At 38.0% G+C, this 24,796-nt stretch overlaps 1 protein-coding gene across 3 annotated transcripts; it reads left to right on the top strand.

Moving 5' to 3' along the window:
* On the top strand, positions 1-19,919 carry ap2m1b (adaptor related protein complex 2 subunit mu 1b). Of its 3 annotated transcripts, none has more exons than XM_051870085.1 (12): positions 1-204; positions 2,698-2,856; positions 6,358-6,623; positions 8,727-8,809; positions 9,470-9,605; positions 9,748-9,892; positions 11,657-11,671; positions 14,368-14,487; positions 14,593-14,728; positions 14,820-14,917; positions 16,764-16,875; positions 17,461-19,919. In XM_051870085.1, the coding sequence occupies exons 2-12, from the start codon at positions 2,783-2,785 to the stop codon at positions 17,593-17,595; spliced, it is 1,320 nt and encodes a 439-aa protein (XP_051726045.1). In that variant the 5' UTR covers positions 1-204; positions 2,698-2,782; the 3' UTR covers positions 17,596-19,919. The 3 variants fall into 3 exon arrangements, with proteins under 3 accessions (XP_051726045.1, XP_051726044.1, XP_051726046.1); XM_051870084.1 differs by having other exon boundaries at positions 8-204; positions 2,742-2,856; XM_051870086.1 differs by lacking the exon at positions 11,657-11,671 and having other exon boundaries at positions 8-204; positions 2,742-2,856.
* The last annotated feature ends 4,877 nt before the right edge of the window (positions 19,920-24,796 follow it).

Here is a 24,796-nt window from a genome sequence, read left to right as displayed (position 1 = left end):
GCGCGCGAGCGTGTCAGCTGACGGCTGCAGAGGGAGGGAGGAGCGGGCGACATCTTGGATTCATGAGTGAACGGTGACCGCAGCCTGAAACACCAAATACACTCAATAACTCAGAGCTTCGGTCAGAACCGAATACATCTGTCTCTGCTGAGCTGAGCCGGTCCGGTCCGGTCCGGAGGGAGACACAGAGACAGACACGCAGAGGTGAGTGAGTGAGTGAGTGAATCCACCGGTCCGGACAGTCGTGACACAACCGAGCTGGGCTAGTTAGTTAGCTTAACCAGCTAACTAGCCGGACGCGGGGTGTTTTACGTTATATTCACTAAAGGAGATATGTTAAATGAATAACGTGGATTAATTGGGACCAGTTATTTAAAGAAAACGCAATACGTTTAAAATCGTGATGTTTGTGAGTTTGAATGGGAAGAGCTGCGGCTCGCGCCTCATACCTTTACATTCAGCAATATCGTCTGTTTCACACAAACATTTTAAATTAAATAACAATCTCTTCTTCATAACGATACTATAATATAGAGTCTGGATTGAATGTGTTTGTTTATTAATGTCCTGTGATTTTTCGAGGCGACAGGCAGTCCGCAGTGGGCTGGTCTGAGGCTCCATCAGCAAAAATAGATGCGGCAGAGGATTACACATCTATTTAAAATCATTATTAGAAATAATGAAAATTTTATAATATCCCCGCCAGCATTACCATGTGAACTCTTCTATTTTTCCATCAGCAGCCGCGATGGATGCTGTAGAGCTGAGAAATGACATCATCATCAAAATATTCATCTAGTTTATGAATATTCAAATATATTCATAAGCACTGTAACTGTTTTGGTGTCCCAGTAACAATTCCTAATGTTGTTTTGTCAGTGGGGTGTAATCTAGTGTACAAGCTATGCAGACTGACTGTGTATTAATATTAATTTCACTCACAATTCATTGCAGAGGTTACGCCTGACTGCATAATCATGTTCAGGTTCATTTTGGTTGAATTACAACAGCTGTTATCTGTTCCTGTTATTTTTCCGCTTTGTTCAATGGCAGGGGTCCTGTCATCCAGAGAGATGAGTGTGTCAGTGACTGGGAAATGTCAGTTTAACCCTGTAAAACCTGACATATGAAATAATAGTCAAATTCTAGTTTACTGAACCTATGGACCAAATATATAATATACAAATGTTTTATTTTTAACTGAACACAAAAGGAGATGTTTTGCAGAATGTCCACGCTGCTCTTTTCCATCCAATGAATGAGTGCAGTGCTGTTGAACTCCACAAATGAAAACAGCATCGTAAAAGTAGTGCGCATGGCTCGTGTCCTATAAATTTGTCTGTCATCTTAAAGGGATAGTTCACCCTAAAATGAAAATTATTCTAGGGCTGGGACAATACATTGAATCTCATTTCATATGGAGCGATTCTGATATTTTCCGATGCATCGCGAATCTCTCTCGAATTCTGACCTTAGTTTTTAAACAGCAGATGGCACTGTACTATACATGCTTTAGAAACACTCGTACACTGCCTGCTTCCAGTTCCTTTACACACACCACTTAAACCTAAAATAATCATTCATAAAGTTCAAAAAGGTTGAAGCGAATTACAAATCTTGCATCATAAAAGCATTCTGAGCTGAGGTGCAAGTATATTTAACCACTTACATGACTCAGCCGAAAGCACGAGTCTTCTTCATGAGTGTTTGAGAGTGTGCAGTTAAAAACTAGCCTAGAGCGCCATCTGCTGTTAAAACTAAGCTCAGAATTGATTAGCGAGAGAAAATATCTGGATCGATCCAGATTCATTGTATCAATCGAGAATCGATGTATTGTCCTAGCCCTAAGTTATTCCATAATTTACTCACCCTCAAGCCATCCTAGGTGTATGGCTTTCTTCTTTCAGCCAAACACAATCAGAGTTAAACAACATCCTGGCTCTTCCCAGCTTTGTAATGGCATTGAATTGAGTTTTTGAACCTCCAAAAAGCGCATCCATCCATCATAAAAGTAATCCATGTGACTCAAGTGGGTTAATAAAGTCCTTCTGAAATGAAGCGATAGGTTTTTGTAAGAAAAATATCCATATTTAAAACATTACAAACTATAATCACTGGCTTACGGCAATGTCGTGCCAGTTATGCATTTTTCGTAAGTTAAATACGGAAGACTTAAGACGTAGTGTAAGTGTTTTGAAATGCGAGAGGCGTTACACTTTCTTCGTAAGTTGAATACAGAAGGCGGAAGCTAGTTATTTTACTTGTTAAATACGGATATTTTTCTTACATAAACACATTGCTTTACTTCAGAAGAACTTTATTAACCCCCCGGAGCCGTGTGGAGTATGTTTATGGTGGATGGATGCACTTTCTTCAGCTCACTTCACTTTCATTATAAAGCCTGGGATGCATCAGGATATTTATTAATATAACTCTGATTGTGTTCATCAGAAAGAAGAAAGTCATATACACCTAGGATGGCTTGAGGGTGAGTAAAGCTTGGAGTAATTTTCATTTTAAAGTGAACTAATACATTTTTCCTTATTTGTCCTCTTTTTTTTTTTTCTATATTTTTAAATTTAAGCTCAAAAAGAAATTTTTAAAAACTCAGAACAAAAAAAACAAACAGAATAAGCTAAGTTCCATGCAACAAAATATTACCATGGCGTGAACATACAATTAAATTGTTTTTGGCAGATTATCTTTCCAGTGACTGACAGCTTGGCTCTGCCTCTATTCAGTTTTCCAAAATGGCCTGTAAACACTGAGTGAGACCACCACCATGATCGGAGGACTCTTCATCTACAACCACAAGGGCGAGGTGCTGATCTCCCGTGTCTACCGTGATGACATCGGGTAAGTCAGTGTGGTTTGTGAATTGTTTCGGCTGGTGAGAAGATAGATCTAGTAGATCTAGGTTTTAACATCAAGGGTATGTGTTCTTGTATTTCAGCTCTTACCTTTGTGCTCCTTTAAGCTCCTATCATTTTTGGCCTCTGTATAAATAATGGCAATCAAATGTTGCGACCCTCCTCTTTTAAAATTTTTTTTTTTTTTTTTTTTAAATCCCATTTGATCCCAGTATGACCCAGTTCCTCCTGCACTTTCAGTAGGGATATAAAGAGAAAGGGGAGAGTGAGACTTTTAGAACACGGCCTGTGATTGCGTGGAAGTTCCGTTCTGGAATATTCAGGCAGCCGTCTAGTCATGGTCTGTTCAGAGAAGGGTTGCTATGGATACAGTGGGTCTGTACATCGCTGCCAACTCATACTGTCGCAGTGTGTGTGCTCATGCACGCATGCAGGGCTGTATGAAAAAGAGAGATCATTAGATGAAGTAACAGTGCGTGTGCATGTCGAGTGTGCCTGGAGGAGAGAGGGGCTGAAAATGTGTATGTAGCATAAAAACAGACAGCTAAAATGATGCTTATTTTATAAACCCAGAGATGAGCTAAACGTAAGTTTGATTCCAACGTCTAGTAAGTTGCCTACCTAGACAGCATATCTTTAATTTTTAAAAAATGTTTTATCATGTTTAATCAAAACGTCATAACTGGATCTTCCTGTGAAAATGGCAGACTTGTCATGCTAATGCCAAACTGTCGGAATCAACTGTCAATCACTTTTCTTGTGTGCTTTGCTTTAGGATCAATATAATAAGTGTTGCTTTCTCTAGAGTGTTCCAGTCTCATCACTTACGAGGTGTCAGTTCAGTTAAGGTGTTGACTTAGGGTGTGTTCACACTTGGCAGGATTGGTTCGATTAAAACAAACTCTGGTGCGATTGCTCTGTTAGTGCGGTCCATTTGAATAAGTGTAAACACTGCCATCCGTACCCTGGTACACCAAACAAATGGACCCTGATCTGCTTTCAAACAAACTCTGGTGCGGTTCAACAGATATATGAATGCAACACGGACCAAAGACAAAACCAAAAACAGGACACAATGTCACAAGATGCAACCCTAAAAAGGACAGAACGCGTCTCCTCGCAGCAGATCTTCGTTTGTGTGTGACGGAGGGATTTCTGCCACTGTTTTGACTCTTTTACACATTTTCTAAGCTTGTCATGAGTTGTCAGCTCCATCATATACCATACCGTACGCACATATAGCGAGAGCATTTAGCCCAGCACACAGCATTGTTTTGGATGTTCGACAAGTTACTTCGCAAAATATACATCATAAAAGCCTTTTATTCTTTTTTGTATCTTTAGATTCTGTGTTAAGTGAGCCAGGACTGACATCGTGTCCTAACCAACGATAAGATTCCAGTGACAAACAATTTGTCTGTCCACACCAGACGCGACACAACTATGAGAAGCAATAAAGTAAATCAAAAATCAGTGCCAATCAGAAGAATGCATGGGCGGGCTCTCTCTGCAAGCTCCCGGTGTTGTGCCGAATTTTGACCCCCTGCCAAATTATTACCCCCCTCATTGAAGTCGCTAACTGATTGCCTAATCTTAACCCCACCCCTAATCCTAACCCCTCCCCCACACCTACTCCTAAACCTACCAATACTAGGGGGGTAATAATCTGGCAGGGGGTTGAAATTCGGTACAACACTGGCAGTCGCAATGATATGGATGAGTACATAATCAAATTCATGAATATTGCACCGTTTTAACATTATTAAAAACACATACTGAGTTACTGAAATAATCTTTGTCATAGAATACAATTGTCTGTTCACAATAAGTTGACCGTTTGGTCCTTGTTTCCTTTTATTTATTTTGAAGATCTGAGGTGAATTGTTCATTGTTGCTTTCAGTGCAGCTATAAAAGACACACAAAATGATATTCAAACTCATGTTAGACGCTTTTAACATTAAATAAAGTGCATAAACAGTACCTGAGATTATCGTTATCATACTTTGTGTTGTTGTTCCAGCCGTGACGTAGCAGACAAATAGAAACCGTTTCTAAAATAGAATCGTTGTGTGTCGCCGTCGCAGCTAGTTAGGACAAAAACTCTGATTAACATAGAAAAGATACCTTTTATCATGTGTCATTTTTTGATTAGTCGATTAACCTAACGGTTATTTTTAAATAAATCTACACCAACAGGGCTTGACAGTAAGGACTGCCCGATGGCCCGGGGCCAGTGTGAATGATGCTCGGAGCAGTAGACGGAACTGCCACTTGCCCGATCGGGCCAGTGCTGTAGTGTGTGCGTATATTGTCTATGATATTGTAATTGTTGATTTAATGATCTGACATTACAGAGTACGTCCCACACTTTACAAAACCCAAACAAAAACACACACATTGAGTGCACGCATACACTACGTGATGTAGCCTAGAGGGTTAGACTAGTGCGCGTGCATATTTAGTGCACGATTTCACTGCGTGATTTAGTCTATTAAAATGGCCCCAGAATTCAAGATATGGGGCAAAATGCCCCTGTATGTCTTTTATATTTATATAATTTAATATAGTTAACCAATATTACACGAAGAGCGCCATTTTTATCCAAATATAAGTGATTACAAATGTGATTCTGATTTTATACAATGTACAGTTTAATAAACAAGTAGTTTATATTAAATAACTTACATTTTAGACACCAAATCGCTTGTTTCGCTCTATTTCGCCAACGAAAATGGTTCCAAACACAGTCCACCGAATTGTTTTGCGTCTCTTGAGCAACACTGAATGAATCAGCCGTTTGAATGAATCGGTTGAATCTCAATGTCTCCCTCATTAACAGGGTCTTGCTGCCACCTACTGGTGGGTTTAATTTCACATTTAAAGGATCTTTTCATTTTATACGTAATTTCAAATAACACTATTTAACGTTTTATATTTTCATCACTTCAAAACATTATTTATGCATCTGTAACTGCTCTTGACTGATTAACTTTATTAAAGTTTAATCTATAGTTATATAGTTATACATTAGATTACAATTTCTGTACCTGAAACAGATTTAAGCCTACATAACCTGAAAAGCACTGTTTTTATTTTATTTTTATTTTTTATGTTTATTCTGTTGTATTTAGGCTATTTTTGCCATTACTTGTAATTTGATTATTTGTTCCTATTTTACTGTTTACTTGTCTAACAATATTTAAAATTTAAGTGAGTTAATCTAGAAGCTTTTGGTGTCATAACCTTATTTATTAAGGTTACATGTATTAAAAACAACGAAGACCATAAATAGGCTTATTTTATAGGCCCCTTTTCTTTTCTTTTCTTTTCTTTTTATTCTTTTATTATTATTTTTTTATTGTGGGGCCAGTGAAAATTTTGGCAGGGCAAGTAAAAATTTTAACCACTGGCCCAATCGGGCCAGCGCAAAAAATCCTTAGCGTTGAGCCCTGACCAATCTCACACCCTCCCATGGTCTTTCTGCAGGAGGAATGCGGTGGATGCGTTCCGTGTGAACGTGATCCACGCACGTCAGCAGGTGCGCTCGCCCGTCACAAACATCGCCCGCACCAGCTTCTTCCACGTCAAGCGCTCTAACATCTGGTTGGCTGCCGTTACCAAGCAGAATGTCAACGCAGCCATGGTGTTTGAGTTCCTCTACAAGATGTGTGACGTCATGACCGCCTATTTCGGCAAGATCAGCGAGGAGAACATCAAGAACAACTTTGTGTTGATCTACGAGCTTCTAGATGGTACGAAGACTTTCTTCTTCATTCAGCGGAATTATCTTTCCATTATTATTACCATAGTAAAGAGATAATTACCTCTATCTATTGCTTGACTGTAACATTGATTATACTGCAGTTCCCTTCTTTGCCAGTTCCAGCCACGAACTCTTCCCACAACTGTTGTGCTGTTGTTTTTTTAGGTTTTGATTTTTATGAAATGTTGATGAGAAAATCGAAGCCTAAAGAAAATACTGCACAGACAGACAGACATCTCCTCTGCTCCCTGAGATGGATGCTGTTGATTTACATTTGAGCTCAAGTCGTCACATTTATTTATATAGCGCTTTATACAATACAGATTGTTTCAAAGCAGCTTCACAGTAATAAACGGGAAAATAAGTGTCAATGTTGCGAAGTTTATCAATTATGAAACGCCTTCAATTTCAGCTATAAAGCAGCTTTGCAGAACTGTGTCATGACTGATTATATTGTACAATAACCTTAAAATCTCTTGTGACACCTGACGTTTAAGACTCCATGACGTGGATTGGTGAGCATAGTTTTCTTTCCTGCAATGACTTGAATTTTTTTTTTTTTTTTTTTTGGGACAACCATTACCTGTTCAAGATACTTTACTTCCCTTCCCTATAAAACTTCACTTGACAGACTTTACAATGGACGAAAGCAATAATTGCACATTTTTCAAATAAATTCCAGCCTATGATTGTTGGGAAAGTATATAAAATCTAAGCATTAGTGCAGTATATTTTAAAGGAACAAAAAAAAGAGGACAAATTGTCTTTTTGCTTCAATTAAAAAATTTAATAATTACATTTTTTTTTTTTTAATCATATAATAAAAATATAAATAATTATAGTAACAATTACATTTAAATAATATAATTAAGTTTATATTAATAATATTTAAGTTATTATTAATTAAAATTTTGGTTTGTGTCATTTTCCTGAAAAAAATGAGTACATTATGGGTGGGAGAAAAAAATTGATTATCCAATGCATCGCTATTCTCTCTTCAATGTATCTGAGATTCGTTTTACCCTTAGATGTGGAATGGCATTATGTTTGCTGCTTGCTTCCAATTCTACACACACACACAAACCCTCGAACCTTCCATAAAATGATCTTCTATAAAATTGTATAAGATTGAAACGAGTTACAAGGGCAATCGCATGCTTTATTGCACAGGAAATGCGCTGTGAGAAATACGTGCTTTGCTCTGTTCCGATTACAATGTGTGGCCTGCTGGCATTTCAGTGTTTTCCCTTGAAAATGCTCTCCGAAGGCATCATTTTTGCCATTTGCAATGCAGTTAGCCTATATATTCAATACACAAAATTCACTTACTGACAGACAGCTGCTTTCAAATGCTCACGTTCACTTTGAGGAGCACTCGCAGCCTGCGGCTCTGTGTCAGCAGATAAATGCACTTCTCAAAATGCTTTTATGACAAAAAAAAATTAATGTTAACAGTCACAGTAATGCAAACACAGTAATGTCTTAAGGGATTAGATAGACAGGACAAAACATCTGATCTGTCAAAACAGATCTCTGCAATAGTGTGAATGCAGCCTTTTAGATTCCCGCTGTCTATGATGTCATTTAAACTAGCTTCTGGATGACGACCGTACGCATAATGTGCAAGTCGACTTGCGCCAAATGAGTAGCCTGTGACACGATGTATGACACAGGATAATTTTCCTTTTTGAGTGAACTATCCCTTTAAAGCACACTTTGATACCGAAAGCACTCTGTTTATTGCTTTAAATAGTTTCTTTATTATTTCTTTATTTTTTTACGATTTGCTTGTATATTTTGAAGCTATATTTAGTCAGTTGAAAATTCTTAATGTACAATTGTTTTAATGTAATTTTTCATTTGTAATTATTTTAAAAAGTGCTTATAACTAAGTAATTAAATAAAAATGTACAAATAAATTTAAGATTTAAAGTCAGTAAACTTATATTTATTTTTCTTATTAATTAATTAATATCAAGAATTGTTTTGGAATCTGATTGTGACTCCCAGAATCGGATCTGGAGTCTGTAGAGCAGTGCTGCTTTATTAGTTCAACACATACTCATAGTTTGTCTCTTTGTCCGCACTACAGAGATCCTGGATTTTGGATACCCCCAGAACTCTGAGACCGGAGCCTTGAAGACCTTCATTACTCAACAGGGTATTAAGAGCCAGGTAAGTTCTGCTTGACACACCAGCATATGGTTCATTTGGTTTCTTAATATGCTTTATGAGAATGGACACCATTAATGTACCTGTAGCAAAAGTGTGTAAATCTAAGTTTATGGAGCACAGCCTTTATTTGATGCATGTGGAAACTGAACTGTGTGTAATGTTTCTGACACCCTCGTCTTCGCATCACTGCTCACCACGTGACTGATGACCTGTAACTCACTGCGCCCAGCATCATGTAAGCACAGTTATTCTTTTACAATTATAGAGTAGTGGCATTTTTGATGGCCAACCTGGAAGTCACTCTGGTTCCCTCAACAAAACCCCAGTGGGTTTTTTGCATTGGTGTTTTATGCCATTATTGAATAAAATGTGAAAATATTTTGAACTTGTGTTCACCACAGACCTTATTTCAGCCATTTAACCAAAAACCCATTCAAAAAACCCATAGGGTAATGGAACCGGAAGTGCAAAAATGATAACGTTTTTTTCAGGTTTTGGCCTACAAAAGTATGTCATCCCTACAACGCTTTATATCTCACATTTATATTTTCAATGATGTTTTCACATGACAACTCGTAATGTGTAATATACAAAATATCTGGTTCGTATTTTGGCTGTGCTCATGTTTCTCTTGCACGCTATACATTGCGTTCTTCTCAGACGAAAGAGGAGCAGTCTCAGATTACCAGTCAGGTCACTGGACAGATCGGCTGGAGACGTGAAGGCATCAAATATCGCCGCAATGAACTCTTCCTGGATGTACTGGAAAGTGTGAACTTGCTGATGTCACCGCAGGGTGAGTGTTACCGTCCTCTACTGGACAAATAGTTACAGTAGATTCATTGTTGAGAATTACAGTACTACTAATTTTAATGTCATCCATCACTGTGTAATGAAACTGCACATAGTGATTGTATTCTGTGCGTCTGTGTGTGCAGGTCAGGTGTTGAGTGCCCATGTGTCAGGCCGTGTGGTGATGAAGAGCTACCTGAGTGGAATGCCAGAGTGCAAGTTCGGCATGAACGACAAGATTGTCATCGACAAGCAGGGCAAAGGTGGCACTACTGATGACTCAGGCAAGAGGTGAGTTGGATGACACTCGTATGGAAATGTGAGGGCTGCTGTGGTGAGTAAACCATTGAACAAGAGGGGTTTTTACTTATTTACTAATTGCCATATAATGACTCCTCAGAGTAAAGTGTTCTAAATTTAAATTTTAAACATTTAAAAAAAAAAATTAAAGTGAAATTTATTCTAGCTTTGGCATTTGTATCAATATCTCACAAACCCCCTGCTGCAGTTCTATCATGAGCCCCTAGAGGTTCACAGACACACATTTCAGAACCTGAATTGTTTTTAAAAAGCAGGTTTTCACCCCCCAAAAAATTTTGTCCTCATTTACTCACCCTCATGTTGTTCCATACCTGTATGAGTTTTTCTTCAGTTGAACACAAAAGAAGATATTTTAAAGAATGTTGGTAACCAGACAGATGACAAAATTTAGTTTTTGGATGAACTATCCCTTTAAGGAGTGACATTGCACTGTTGATAATTGAAAAATCATATTTTTCAATCCCTTCCCTCCAACCACCTGTCATATTGTTATAGTTTTCAGTCACATGACTGGAACAGAGACCTGGAGAGCAAAACATTCACTGAACTGCAGCACAAGCCTGTTGATTTACCATCTGTTTCAAGCCACGAATATTTAGATCACCTCTAAGAAACAAAGATATGTGAATAGACTGCAAGTTTTGGGCACTTGTGATACATATACAGCACCTGAAGAAGTATTTCAGTCACTAAAAACAGCAGGACATTCTAAAACAGTTAACATGAAAAACACTTAACATGCCCTAATGTACTAAGACAGTGATATTATAAGATCAAATTCAATATACAGTTTTGATGATGCATACTATATACAGGCAAGCACATGAATTCAGAGTATGAAAATAAAGTGTTTTTTCATTAAGCGTTTTATTAATTATGGTTTTCTATGGGAAAATGCTTAACGTGAAATTTGAACTGTTTTATATTTTGGGTTGATCTTACCTGTACATAGCATGTTTTATTAATAAGATGTGTACTGAATTTGGTCCTCAAATATTACTATCTTAATGCATTAAGCACTTTCTTTATAATGGTTTTCTATGGGAAAACTCTTAACATGGAAGTTGGCATGTTGCATTAATATTCTGTGTGCATCTGCATTAAGCTGAGTTTGGTCTTTTGTTTAGTACATTAGTACAAACCTGGTGAGAATAACTGGTGGGAAGCAGAGGAAAGCTTTGTTTTGCCCTCCAGGTGGGCATTCTTATAAGTGTGTAACGTTTAAGAATAGGGACTTTTCACAGTCCAGTCAGTTCCGACTAATAAAGTCCTGTTGAATGTTTTGTTTTACTTGGAAGTGCATCACATTGTTGAAGTAAAATGAGCTGCAAAAGCCATTTTATGTTGACTTTAAGGACTAAATAATTTATAGCATATGCTATCATCATGTTTTGATTATAGCATCCTTCCCAGAATAATCTTTGACAAAGCCTTATGAGCACCCAGGAGAACAAAAGTGCTGAAAGGTAAGATGTGCAATGAAGTGCAGAACATTTGGACATGATAATTACAGGAAATCTCACGTGGAGCAAATTCATTCTCCCTGGCCCCATTATGTTCTGTAACATACCGTCTTAGTCTTGCTCTCCCCCTGTTGCCTTTTGTGCTGGTAGGTATTTGTATCTTTATTGAGGAATGTTTTATTCTGAGGTGCCGTTTGTTTTAGCCCTTTATTTTTTCCATTTTTTTTCTGTTGATTTGTGTGCCTCTTTCCTCTCTCCCGCTGGACTTCAGTGAGTTGGGAGGCAGGTAGCGTAACTCTCACTCCTGACATCACCTGATCTATCACTTCACTCAGTCCTGTCTTAGCCGTTTGTCAGCTGTCTTTGTGTCATGCCATCAAACGTCTCAATAAAGATGATCTTTTTGCATGGGATGACACTGCCTTTGCCTCCTGATATGCGAGGAAGTGTGTGAGTGAGGTGTTTAGCGGCTCTAAGTGAAGGAGCGTAGCTTTTTCTTTAGTTCATTTGTCTCGTCTCATACCGACAGTCTTTCCCCTGTCTTGTTTTACTGAAGAACCTCTTACCTGAACTGATAGCCACTCTCATTAGAGTCTGTGTTAAAGTTGATATCTTTTCTTGTGACCCCTCAAACGCCTCCCCTCCTCAGCTCTGACCACAGCATAATGCTTTATTTCTTCTAATCTGGTATCAGCAAATCACAAACCTTTGCAGTTTTGTTGTGGTCACAGTGCTGGAAGCAAACATCCTTCCCAACATAATGGCAGTATAGAAGACATGTTGTGCATTATGGGTAATAGAGGTTGGCGGTATGACAAAAAAACTTGCATAATATAATCATAATCAATAATCACAATCATAATATACTGAATATAATAAATATACACTACTGTTGAAAAGTTTAAGGGTCAGTACAATTTTGTTTGAAAGAAATTAAAGGATTAGTCCACTTTCAAAAAAAAAAAAAGGAAAGAAAATTCCTGATAATTTACTCACCCCCATGTCATCCAAGATGTCCATGTCCTTCTTTCTTCAGTCGAAAAGAAATTAAGTTTTTTGATGAAAACATTCCAGGATTATTCTCCTTATAGTGGACTTCAATTGGCCCCAAATGGTTTAAGGTCAAAATTACAGTTCCAGTGCAGCTTCAAAGGGCTTTGAATGATACCAGACGAGGAATAACTAAATTGTCATATACAATATGCTAGCGCAAGTATATAACAATTAGTTCAAACTTTGACCTGTGGAGGGCAGTAATACACTTAGCAGCATCTACACTGCCGGAATTCTAATAGAGAAGAAGAAGAGAGCTAGTTCAAGACGAACGTCTATGGTTAAAACGTATACAATTTTTTTTTTTTTTTTTTTTTTTTAGAAAATGACCGATTGTTTCGCTAGATAAGACCCTTATTCTTCGTCTAGTATCATTTAAAGCCCTTTGAAGCTGCACTGAAACTGTAATTTTGACCTTCAACCGTTTGGGGCCAGTTGAAGTCCACTATAAGGAGAAAAATCCTGGAATGTTTTCATTAAAAACCTTAATTTCTTTTCGACTGAAGAAAGAAGGACAAGGACATCTTGGATGACATGGAGGTGAGTAAATCATCAGGAAATTTTTATTTGAAAGTGGACTAATCCTTTAATACTTTATTCTGCAAGGATGCATTGAACGAATCAAATGTGACAGTAAATGCATTTATAATGTTACAAAAGATTTCAAGTAAATATTTTTCTTTTGAACGTTCTATTTAATCCTGAAAAAAAAAAAAGTATCACAGTTTTGACAAAATATGAAGCAGCACGTTTTCAGCATTTATAATAATAAGAAATGTTTCTTGAGCGGCATATTAGAATGATTTCTAATCAAATAAAGGATCATGTGACACTGAAGACTGGAGTAATGATTCTGAAAATTTAGCTTTGAATCAGGAATAAATTACATTTTAAAATATTACAATAGAAAATAGTTATTCTTTGTGCTTGGCCCCTTAATTGCTGCTTGCAGCTATATTTTTTTTAAAATTGTAATAATATTTCACAATATAACCATTTACAGATTACTTTATTAGATTTTTTTTTTGATCAAATAAATGCTGCCTTGGTGAGCATAAAACACCCTAAAACTTTTGAAATGGTAAAAATGGTTTATAATATCACTATTTTATTGTCCTTGTTACACATTTTACATGTACTTACTGTAATTGTAACTAACCCTAAACCAAACCCTATTCCTAACTCTAATTTTATAATAAGTACATGTTGTCAATTAATTTTACTCTGTACTTAAATGTATAAGCACACTGTAACAAGGACACCTTAAAATAAAGTAATAAAGTGTAACCTGGTTTAGATAGAAGACATTTTTGGATAATTCACTGATTAAAAGATACTTAATTTAATTTTTAATTGAATTTATTTTCACTTTGGATCTTGGACATGTACTCAATTATGTTATTGTAACTGATGTCACATTACGCGCAAGTACACAAAACAAATTTTACTCAATTCTCATTGGATGAGCCACATTTAAAGCTGTTATAAAGTACTCCACGTATCAGTTAAAATCTCCATAAATGCGCCAAGTTGCGAGGTTGCTTGGCAATCGTAAACAATGTTAACCCCGCCTTGTGTTGTGCCTAACAACACACATTAACACGTTTTTCTTCATTTTGACTTGTGAAAATACAAAGTGTGATGTTTCCCAAACATTATTCCATGTTTCTTCATCGCTCTAACATGTAAATACATAAAGTAGCCCTTCTCATCAATAGTCATCTAAATATGTCTTGCGTTATATCAAAATCTCTACCAGTTGACACTTTCCTACTGTCACACAGTATATACCGTCATGCCGCCCACCCCTGATGAGTAATATGTGTGTGTGTGTGTGTGTGTGTGTGTGTGTGTGTGTGTGCGGTCTCTCTGCAGTCTCTGCTCATTGCTTCATTGTTGTGTTTCTCTCCTCTGTGTCCCCTGCTGCAGTGGGAAACAGTCCATTGCGATCGATGACTGCACGTTCCACCAGTGTGTCCGTCTCAGCAAGTTTGACTCTGAGCGGAGTATTAGCTTCATCCCTCCCGATGGAGAGTATGAGCTCATGAGGTCAGTGAAGAGTGTGTGTGTGTGTGTGTGTGTGTGTGTGTGTGTGTGTGTGTCTGTGCTGTGTGAGACAAACGCAAGCACACAATGACAGCGCCCTTGTCTCAGGTACCGCACCACTAAAGACATCATCCTCCCTTTCCGCGTCATCCCATTGGTCCGTGAGGTGGGCCGCACCAAGCTGGAGGTAAAGGTGGTGATCAAGTCCAACTTCAAGCCCTCCCTACTAGCACAGAAAATAGAGGTGAGACTGTCAGCAGAAATAACCTTCATTAGTCTTAAAATGACCGATAGACGTGCTATATTGGTTGTACATGTTGTGTGTGTCTCTACAGGTGCGCATTCCTACTCCACTCAACACCAGTGGGGTTCAGGTCATCTGTATGAAGGGAAAAGCCAAGTACAAAGCCAGTGAGAACGCCATTGTTTGGAAGTACGGCTTGATTTTACCTCCAGCACTTGTACAAGTTCATTATCTTAATTTGCATTTTCATCTGTTTTTGGCAAATTTTTGTCCAGTGCAGATGGTGAGACATTTGTTTCAGTATCTGGGATAAAGTAATCAGTACTTGACATGGTAAACAGGGATCAGGCCATTCTCACATTACCCTCAAAATGTTCAGTTTCCAATCCCACTGTTTCATTTTACCCTTCTACTTAGGGAGTGAGGATCTGATAAAACCAAACTCGCTTCATTCTCGCATAAGTGATTTCTTGCAACAACAAATTTTACAGACCCCAAAACTTTGAATGATAGTGTAGTTATTTTTGATGGAAATTAAATAAAATAAAAATGGTTTAGATATTAAATAAGACATATTTTTGGATAAATCACTTGAATGAAAGATACTTAATCTGATTTATTTTCTTGTTATTTGGAACTTGGATGTATACTCAATATTGTAATAAATGAATGTCACATTATGCAACACAAGTACTCAAAACAAATTTGACTCTAAATTTTGATTGGATGAGCCACATTCGAAGCTGTTGTAAAATAGCCATTATCTGGTAAAATCAATGAATCAGTTAAAATCTCAATTAATGTGCCAAGTTGCAAGGTTGCTTGACAGTCGTAAACAATGTAAAGTTTGCCTGTGTTGTGCCTAACAACACATACATTAAATCCCACTGTTTAGTTTTAGCTTTCTACTGAGTGAAGATCTGATAAAACCAAACTCGCTTCAAGACATATTAAACTGTGCTCCAACTGTGAATGAAACCCTGAGAATAGCAGAGAATTTTAAGTTTGTAATTTCCAGGACCGTAAGTCAGGGAAATTATTTTATTTAATCCGTCTGTCTGTCCATACCATTGACTGTAAAAAAAAAAAAAAAAAAAAAAATATATGGATGACGTACCTCCACTCTCTTCCATTGTAGAAAAGTGAAGCCGCCAATGTCCCAATATGGCGATGACATCTTGTGCTGATTCAGGACATGAGTCTGTGCAGTAGTGAGAGTGAAGTGGAGCTGCGGTATCAATACCCCGCCCACACTCCCACAGAATCATTTAGTACAGTTTACTGCAGGAACAACTCATTATGTCGGTGTGAAATAAACACATTTCTGGAAATGTAGAAATTAAAGTTAAAGCTCCGAACTCTCCTCCTGAAAATTCCAAAAATAAGTCCGTTGGAGCCTCAGTGATGACTTCGCTCAGAGAAGCTGTCAATCTCAGCTGTCAATCATGACGTCACACCACCATTTTTATAGCATCAAATAACTAAACAAGTACATCGAAGTGTAATGGATTAGCGTATAACGAATAATTGAATTAGGACAGTCATGGCCTAATGGTTAGAGAGTCAGACTGGTAACCCGAAGGTTGCGGGTTCGATTCTCAATACCGTCAGGAAATGCCCCAAACCTCAAAATACCCCAAATGCTCCCCGGGCACCACAGTAAACAATGGCTGCTCCAGGTGTGTGTTCACTACTCACTACTCCTAATGTGTGTGCAGTAACTTGGATGGGTTAAATGCAGAGGACAAATTCAGAGTATGGGTTACATCATAAAATGTCATAACAGTTATGACATTTTGATCAGAATTACGAGGTCAGTTTTCTTAAAATATGAATGAATCTTTCACACTAAGATCTATAACATCAATTTAGAAAATAGATAGGGTAAATTTTCTTTTCATGCCTACTTTAAAATGATTATAGAAATACTTTTGAGCAACTGGAAAAGCTGTGTGAATTCATTGATCAAAAAGGTGCTGAATATCCATGACCTGCGATGCTTTACATGGAGCTGATTTTTGTTGTTCTTTTGTAGGATCAAGCGAATGGCTGGTATGAAGGAGTCTCAGATCAGCGCTGAGATTGAGCTGCTACCCACTAATGACAAAAAGAAGTGGGCTCGCCCACCCATCTCCATGAACTTTGAGGTCAGCTTGAATCCCTGAAGAGCCCCAAATACTTTCACACATGCAGTCATTGACTTTAAACACACTTCTTGTTCAGGATGTTCTGCAATTCTGCAACAGCTTGATCTCTAAAACTGGATAGAAAATGTTTTATGTTCTGTTAAGTGACACATCAGTTATGCTGATATAATAGTATAGCAGTTTAAAAATGTTTTAGGTAACACTTTACAAAAATGTCTCGTTCATGATCATCAGTTAATGCATTAACTAACATGAATTAACAATTAACAATATATTTTTACAGCATTTATTAACCTTTGTTAATGTTAGTCAATACAAATGTTCATGTTGGTTCACAGTGCATTAAATAATGTTAACAGATACAACTGTTAATTTGATCTTAAAAATGTATTAGTAAATTCTAAGATAAACATGAACAATACCTCTACAGCATTGATTAATCTTAGTTAATGTTAACTAATGTTTACAAATGAAACCTTATTGTAAAGTGTTAGCCTGTTTTGTTTTGAGATTTTGTCTTTAGATGGATGATTTTCTTTAGGCAGTCTCTGTTTAAACAAGTGTGAATTTTCTTTCTCTTTCCAGGTACCTTTTGCTCCATCAGGACTGAAAGTGCGCTACCTGAAGGTCTTCGAGCCGAAGCTGAACTACAGCGACCATGATGTCATCAAATGGGTGCGTTACATCGGCCGCAGCGGCATCTATGAGACCCGCTGCTAACAGCAGCCCCTCCGTGAGGAGGGGGGAGAGACGTAGACGAATAGTTGGGCGGGATGAACCGAGGACGAGGAGAATGGAGTTATTCATTGTCTCACTCTCCCCTCCCTCCCTCAACTTTTTATACGGGGCTCTGTTCACAACGAAAACAACAACAAAGGGAAACACTAAAAGAACATCCAAAACAACATCACAGATCAAAACAAATGTGCCCTTCAGAATAAAACATAAAGTTTATCTGTAATAATAAAAATAGTTTATCCTCATGAGCCCCCTCCAGAAGTTCACTTGCTATGAGATGAGACGTAAACCCCCACTCATTTCTCCTTTCTAATTCTTCCACAACATGCATTCCAGACCCTCAGTCCCCATTGAATCCCAGCTAATGTGGGGCCCCTTTCATCCCGTGATTAGCACTGAACCTGTGTTTCTGCTCACAGGCACTGTCAGTGTGGTCATTTCCTGGTCCTTAGTCTCTAAGGGCCTTTCGCACCGGATAGTTCTAGGAACTAGTAGCCACCAGGGTGGTTCCCCGAGAACTAATAGTTCCCCTAGGATTGTTTTCCTGGCTGCATTAGCACCGCCAGTAGGAACTATGAAGTGATTTAAGCTGTGCTTATTGTTGTGACTTTTATTTTGACGGCATGGCAGACCTTTATTTTGATGGCGCTGAGAACGGCAGAGCCTGAGAACACAGCACTCCCATTCTCCATCTTCATTAGTTTACAATTTGTTTAACAGCCTGTTAAAATCTATGGTATTAGAACTGTTATACAAAGAAATAAAAAACATTAGCGTTTGCGGTGTGGTTGATGTCCAATGTCACTAGCTGAGCAGAAATACAATCATGTTTCGCTTCGTCCCCTCAAAGTTGCATTAGGTTTTCTCCTTAACTCGAGAGGTCCATCTGTCATTGTTTTCCATGTTTGTAGAGTTAGTTTGTGGAGTAAATGTATAGGCTATAAACTTTGTGTGTACTCGGCCTTTTAAAAAAGGCGGGTAACGGTGTTTCGCGTGTGTTCGGCCAATCAGCATACACTTAAGTCACTGATAGTTCCTATAGTGCTGGTTTAGACCCTACTCTGAAGTAGGAGCTAATTTAGTTCCCCCAAATGAGTTCCTAGAACTAAAATCGTTTCTAGTTCCTGCGGTGTGAACGCAGCAAAATGCGGGTACTTCCGGCAATAGTTCTAGGAACTATGAAAAGGTTCCTCCGGTGCAAAAGCCCCTTCTGTAAACATTACCTTTCATACTTCATTTTTGTAGTAGTGTCTCCTAAGAGTATTAGTTAGGTATGGTTCATGTTCTTGTTCTCAGTGAATTGGTGTAAATGTTAAGCCAATGGCCCCACAATGTTCTTGAGCGTAAACTTTTCGTTGTCCATAAAACTGGTTTTACATACGTAAGTTACCATTTTGTCTTAATTTTTTTTTGTCTCAATATAAAAGAATTTCTCAATGTGACCAAAATGAGGTGCGAGGATGTTTGAATTAAAGCAACAAACCGTACTAATGCTTAAGTCCAGCTGTCTGTGTGCATTTACAATACTATATACACTGTAACAAAACCACCACGCCGATTTAGAGTTTCATCTTTCATTTGGTGTCATATAGTGACTGGTGTGTACGTGTGTGGGTCAGGGGTCCCCAACATCTCTCAGGGACTTTGCATTTGTGTGCTAAACATTCTTTCCGTGTCACACTTTAACTTTCTACATTTACCACTTTGTTTACTTGACTGAAGTTTACTGTGCATTTCAACATTTCTCCTGAGATTAGTTTGCCTGCAAATGCAACTTCAAAAGGACGCATTTCACTAAATACATAAGAGAGGGGCTAGAATATTAGGGAGTCCCTCGGATTGTTTCTAGGGATGATCTCTAAACCTCTTTCTTTAGTCCTGATCTAAGGCAGGAGATTTGGGAGATGTCAAAACATATAAGCCATGTCTGCCTTTAAGGTCTATAACACCGTGCTCGTTCCTTTCATGTGCATGAAAACTCTTCACTCTGCGGAAGACTCTGGAGGATTTATCTTAATGCGAAGGCATATTAGTTGAACAGCACAGAGATGGAAGCACAGTTTAGTTGACAAAAACTGTCTGGCCTTGACATTTGAGCTATCTACCTTATGTTTTAGGCAACACTTCAAACTCGACCCTGCAGATTTAAGTGTGCATAATCTTGAACACTTTTGCCATAAACTTACACCGTCTGACCTCAGTGTGTTTCAGCTCTGAGAGATGATGAGGCTCCTTTTGCAGTGTATTGTCTTCATTTGTTAACTTTGTGATGTTGTCTTAATCCTAATAAAATGTGTAATCAATTACTCTTAGTGGAGTTGGTGTTTTTTTTTTATATTATATGAATATTGTTTCATTTGTATGCCATTTTTTAAATAGGGTATTTAAGTCTTCTCTCAATCATTGTCGTGATTGACAATTAAAGAGTTCATCAAATGTTAGGTTTGTATCTACCCCACAGGGGTAGATACAAGGATGTGAATCTATTAGATATCTATGGAAGCTTTTTCTCTCACAATTCTAACTTTATCTCAGAATTGTGAGTTTACATCTCGCAATTCTTACTTTTTTCTCGCAGTTGTGAGTTTATATCTCGCAATTCTGACTTACTTTCTCAGAATTGAGATGTAAAAAACTTGCAATTGCAAGTTATAAAGTCTAATTCAGAGGGAAAAAAGACTTACATTTTTTTAGAATTACAAGTTTATATCACAATTCTAAGAAAATTCAGAATTGCTAGTTTATTTTGCAATTCTTATATCTCGCAATTCTAACTTTTAAACACAATTGCAACTATCATGCAATTCTGATGTTATAACTCGCAATTACGAGTTTATATCGCAATTCTAAGAAAAAAGTCAGAATTGCAAGTTTATATCTCACAATTCTGACTTTTTTTCTCGCAATTGCGACTATATCATGCAATTCTGTTTTTTTTTTTTTTTCTCAGTTGCGAGTTATAAGATCAGAGTTGCATGATATAGTTGTAATAGTGAGGGGGAAAAAAAGTCACAATTACCTTTTTTTATTTTTGTTATTCGGTGGTGGAAACAAGCTTCCATAGATATCTGTGCAAATTAAGGAAAAAGACTGTTTGGAACTAAGCATTCCAAACAAGTGTTTGAAGGTTTACTATCAGCAGGTCCAGATGCATCTGCAGACCTCTTTCTGAAAGTTTTATGGATGGGTTTAAATATTTATTTATATTGGACGCAGTGTACTGTTCTACTCTAGATGCTTTTAATCAACTTTCAGAAAGAGGTCTGCAGATGCATCTGGGCCTGCTGAACTGGAAAACCTCCAAACGCTTGTTTGGAATGGCTAGTTCCAAGCGGTCTTTTTTTGCTTTTAATCAACTTTGCCAAAATATTGAATATGTGAACACACAAGCTGCAAAGAATGTGTAGAATCTTGTGAATCGTTTAAGTTCTGAAGACATCAGTGGAGGAAAGTTGAATGACGTGGAAGCTACGTCAACCACCCAAACCCTCAGCATGAGTGAGACTTGTGACTGAATAGCCTTCAGTATTCAATGGCTTTGTTTTGTAAAAGTGAAGGAGCTTTAGTCAAACATATCAAAAGTTCTGCGTAGCATCAATCTGTTTGGATGGGTGACACCGAGCAAACTGTTACTCAAAACTGAACCATGAAGTTTGACAAAAAGATAATAGAGATAGTTCACCCAAAAATGAATATTAATTTGTCATTTACTCACCCTCATGTCATTCCAAAACTGTATTATTTGTTTTTTCTTTGTGGAACATTAAAGAAGATATTTTGAAAAATGCTGAGGTCAATGGTCTCCAAAACTCTTTGGTTACTAACATACTTCAAAATATCTTCTTTTGTGTTCTGCAGGAGAAAGAAAATCATACAGGTTTGGAACAACATGAGGGGGAGAAAATGATGACAGAATTTTCTCTTTTTTTCGATTTTTATTTTAATAATGCATCAGTTTGCAAATGGGAGAAGATCATGTGTTCATGTCTTTGCTGCACAGCAAAATACAAGATAAATCTGTTTATATTTCGATACTCTACTGTTAAAAAGTTTGGGTCAGTAAGATTTTTAAAAAAAATAGTTTTGTTCAGCAAGGATGCATTAAATTGATCAAAATTGACAAATGATGGTTTCTATTTCAAATAAATGCTGTTCTATTCATCAAAAAAAAATCACAAATGTTTTCACAAAAAATATGAAGCAGCACAACTGTTTTCAACATTGATAATTATAATGTTTCTTGAGCAGCAAATCTGCATATTAGTATAATTTCTGAAGGATCCTATGACACTGAAGACGAGCAATGATGCTGAAAATTCAGCTTTAACATCACAGGAATAAATTACATTTCAAAATATATTTAAATATAAATTGTAATAATATTTCACAATAATACTCATTTTATTGTATTTTTGATCAAATAAATTCTGCTTTGGTGAGCTAACATAACAGAACAGAACAATATTTCTGTAAAACAACCATTAGAAATGCATACTTTTTTACACAGCGATGTATTTGTTGTGTTCGTCGCATTGCTGGTGGTCTGAAGACGCGTTTTGTTGAACCGTTATAGCTGGTTGGTAGCTCTTTTCCTGCAGTAGGGATGGGCAGAGGGTGTTTGTGTGGGAAGTCACTCATTAGTGCGAGTATTTAGGCTGACGTCATGGCCAATCATTAAGTGGGTGCAGGAGCCAGAGGACCTACTGATGGATCGATGGCCAATTAAACTCTCATCTCTCAGGGCCCCTGAAAGAGAATCTCCTGTCCTGCTACTCTTTTTCTCCTCCGTCCTTCCGTCTCCCTCTCCCTTTCTTTTTCGCTCTTTCCCAGAGTGAGTGACAGCGAAGGGTCAAGCAGCCCCCGGTTCCGCAGTCACCTGGAGTGCAGCCAAAGCCTGGGCCTCCAGCCAGATTCAAAACGACTCGCAAAAGATATGAGGCTGCCTTTCAGGTGCCCTTCTCCAAATCCATGTTTCTCTCGGCTTCAGGAATTCCATACTTTATGTTAATACAGTGGTGTCGCTGCAGTTCGAATGAAACTGACTGAAAACCAACCGTCAGCTCACTGAGTAATGTAGAGCTGCAGCTTAAATTGAATTCTATAAAAACGTTTACACCGTAATTTTACTAGGTGATTTTTTTTTGGAAAGCATAAGACCCCACCCTCCCTTCAGAGCGCTCTCCAAAGCCACGCCTTCTTCAAAACACATGAACGCGTACAGCAAACAAAAGTGTTACAAGAGACTGCGTTAAACTACCTCATGTCTCAAAGAACATAACATTACAATAATAATGAACATAAACAACTTAAAGAGCACTGACCTGTACCACCTGACTGCTGCAGATTCATTTCTCCGTTGATAGTGTTGTCATTGAAACATAAATTCGAGTCACGAACCGCTCCGAGTATAACGTCACGGGTTTCCATCTCTTCCAAATTATGGTAGTTATGGCGTGAACGCAGCATAAGCTTGTTGTTTTGGTTCAGGAGGAACTGCTGCTGTTTTTGTTGCGGTGCTTGTGACTGGCGTCTGTCTTAAAGGTGCATTGTGTAAATTTTAGGAGGATCTATTGACAGAAATGCAATATAATATACATAACTATGTTTTCAGTGGTGTATAAAGATCTTACATAATGAACCGTTATGTTTTTATTACCTTAGAATCATCCATTTCTATCTACATTTGCGCCGGCATGTTTCTACAGTTGCCCTAAATAGACAAACTGCTCTATAGTGTGTGTTTCGTCACTATGTTGTTGTTGTTCTTCTTTGTTGGTGTTTTTAGAGGCAGCTTGCATCGTCACTGCGTTGAATACGCACAAAAAAGTAGTAGTAGTAGTAGTAGTAGTTGTCTGGTTTATTAGAAGCAGAGACCGTTCTTTGTTAGAAATAAGAAGAAACCTCATTGCTTGACTGGCTACTCTCTGCTGTCTCAGACGACAAAATCTTTGTCCTGTGTCAGGCACCGTAGCTTCTCTATGTGCTTCGAAAGGGAGGGGTGAGCGCCGTTGATTGCAATTCGCAACCACACCAGTAGATGCCGCTAAAATCTACACACTGCATCTTTAAGGGCTCGTTCACACAGAACGCGGCTTTGCATCTAAAAAACGCGAGACGCAGTGCTCAGGAATAGCTTTAAAAAAACCGCAGTGCATGGCCTCCTCCGCCATGTTGCCGTCAAATAAAACAATTGCCATACCAACTTGCTGCTGTAAACAAAAGCTCACAATGCTTGCCCCGCCTCCGAGTTCCTCTAATTGGTCCACTGTTTTGGAACTGACATTGATGAACGGTGCTGCGTGTAAAAGTTTAAATAATTTTAACTTGACACTGCGTCTTAAAAACGCAGCGCTCATGTGCGAGGCGCTGCAGAAGACGCGAGACGCAAGCGTAACGGTCATACACGTCCGTCTAGGGTGTGTTTACATATAAAAACAATGGGAAAGTAGCGCATTGGAATAGAAAACAGTTGCCACGCCAACTTGCTACTGTAAACAAAAGCTCACAACGCTTGCCCCGCCTCCGAGTTCTTCTGATTGGTCCACTGTTTTGGAACTGACATTGATGAGCAGCGCTGCGTGTAAAAGTTGAAATTATTTTAACTTGACACTGCGTCTTAAAAACGCAGCGCTCATGTGCGAGGCACTGCAAAAGATGCGAGACGCGAGCGTAACAGTCATACACGTCCGTCTAGGGCGTGTTTAGTTAGAAAAACAATGGGAAAGTAGCGCATTGGAATAGAAAACAGTTGCCACGCCAACTTGCTACTGTAAACAAACGCTCACAACGCTTGCCCCGCCTCCGAGTTCTTCTGATTGGTCCACTGTTTTGGAACTGAGGGATATGATTGGACGATCATTTTATGATCCTACGCCTTCCACTGATGATATACATATACATTTAGACCACTTAACTTAGTGATTGCTATCAGGATATGAAGAGACTTTCAACAAGCATAACAAAAAAAAAGTTTTTAAAGCAAATCACCTACCCTGCCTTTAATGTGGAGCTGCTTTGAAACAATCTGTATTGTATAAAGCGCTATATAAATAAATGTAACTTGCTGTCTTCAGACTAGGATTGAGTGAAGAACCTTTAATGGCCTTGTGCTTATGTATACGTAATTTGGTTTTAAAATATTAGATTAGCAATTTGCGGCTGAATGGGTGCCCAGCCATTGTTT

Source organism: Ctenopharyngodon idella, chromosome 18 (genome assembly GCF_019924925.1).
Source record: "Ctenopharyngodon idella isolate HZGC_01 chromosome 18, HZGC01, whole genome shotgun sequence".
Lineage (NCBI taxonomy): Eukaryota > Metazoa > Chordata > Actinopteri > Cypriniformes > Xenocyprididae > Ctenopharyngodon > Ctenopharyngodon idella.
This window is presented reverse-complemented; position numbering and strand designations above follow the sequence as displayed.

What these genes read in the sequence shown, in the direction of transcription:
- ap2m1b (XM_051870085.1), top strand. Translation starts at nt 2,783, where the DNA reads ATGATCGGAGGACTCTTCATCTACAACCACAAGGGCGAGGTGCTGATC. An exon ending in CTTGCTGATGTCACCGCAGG is followed by an intron (nt 9,606 to 9,747) that starts GTGAGTGTTACC and finishes CTGTGTGTGCAG; the next exon opens with GTCAGGTGTTGAGTGCCCAT. An exon ending in GGAGAGTATGAGCTCATGAG is followed by an intron (nt 14,488 to 14,592) that starts GTCAGTGAAGAG and finishes CCCTTGTCTCAG; the next exon opens with GTACCGCACCACTAAAGACA.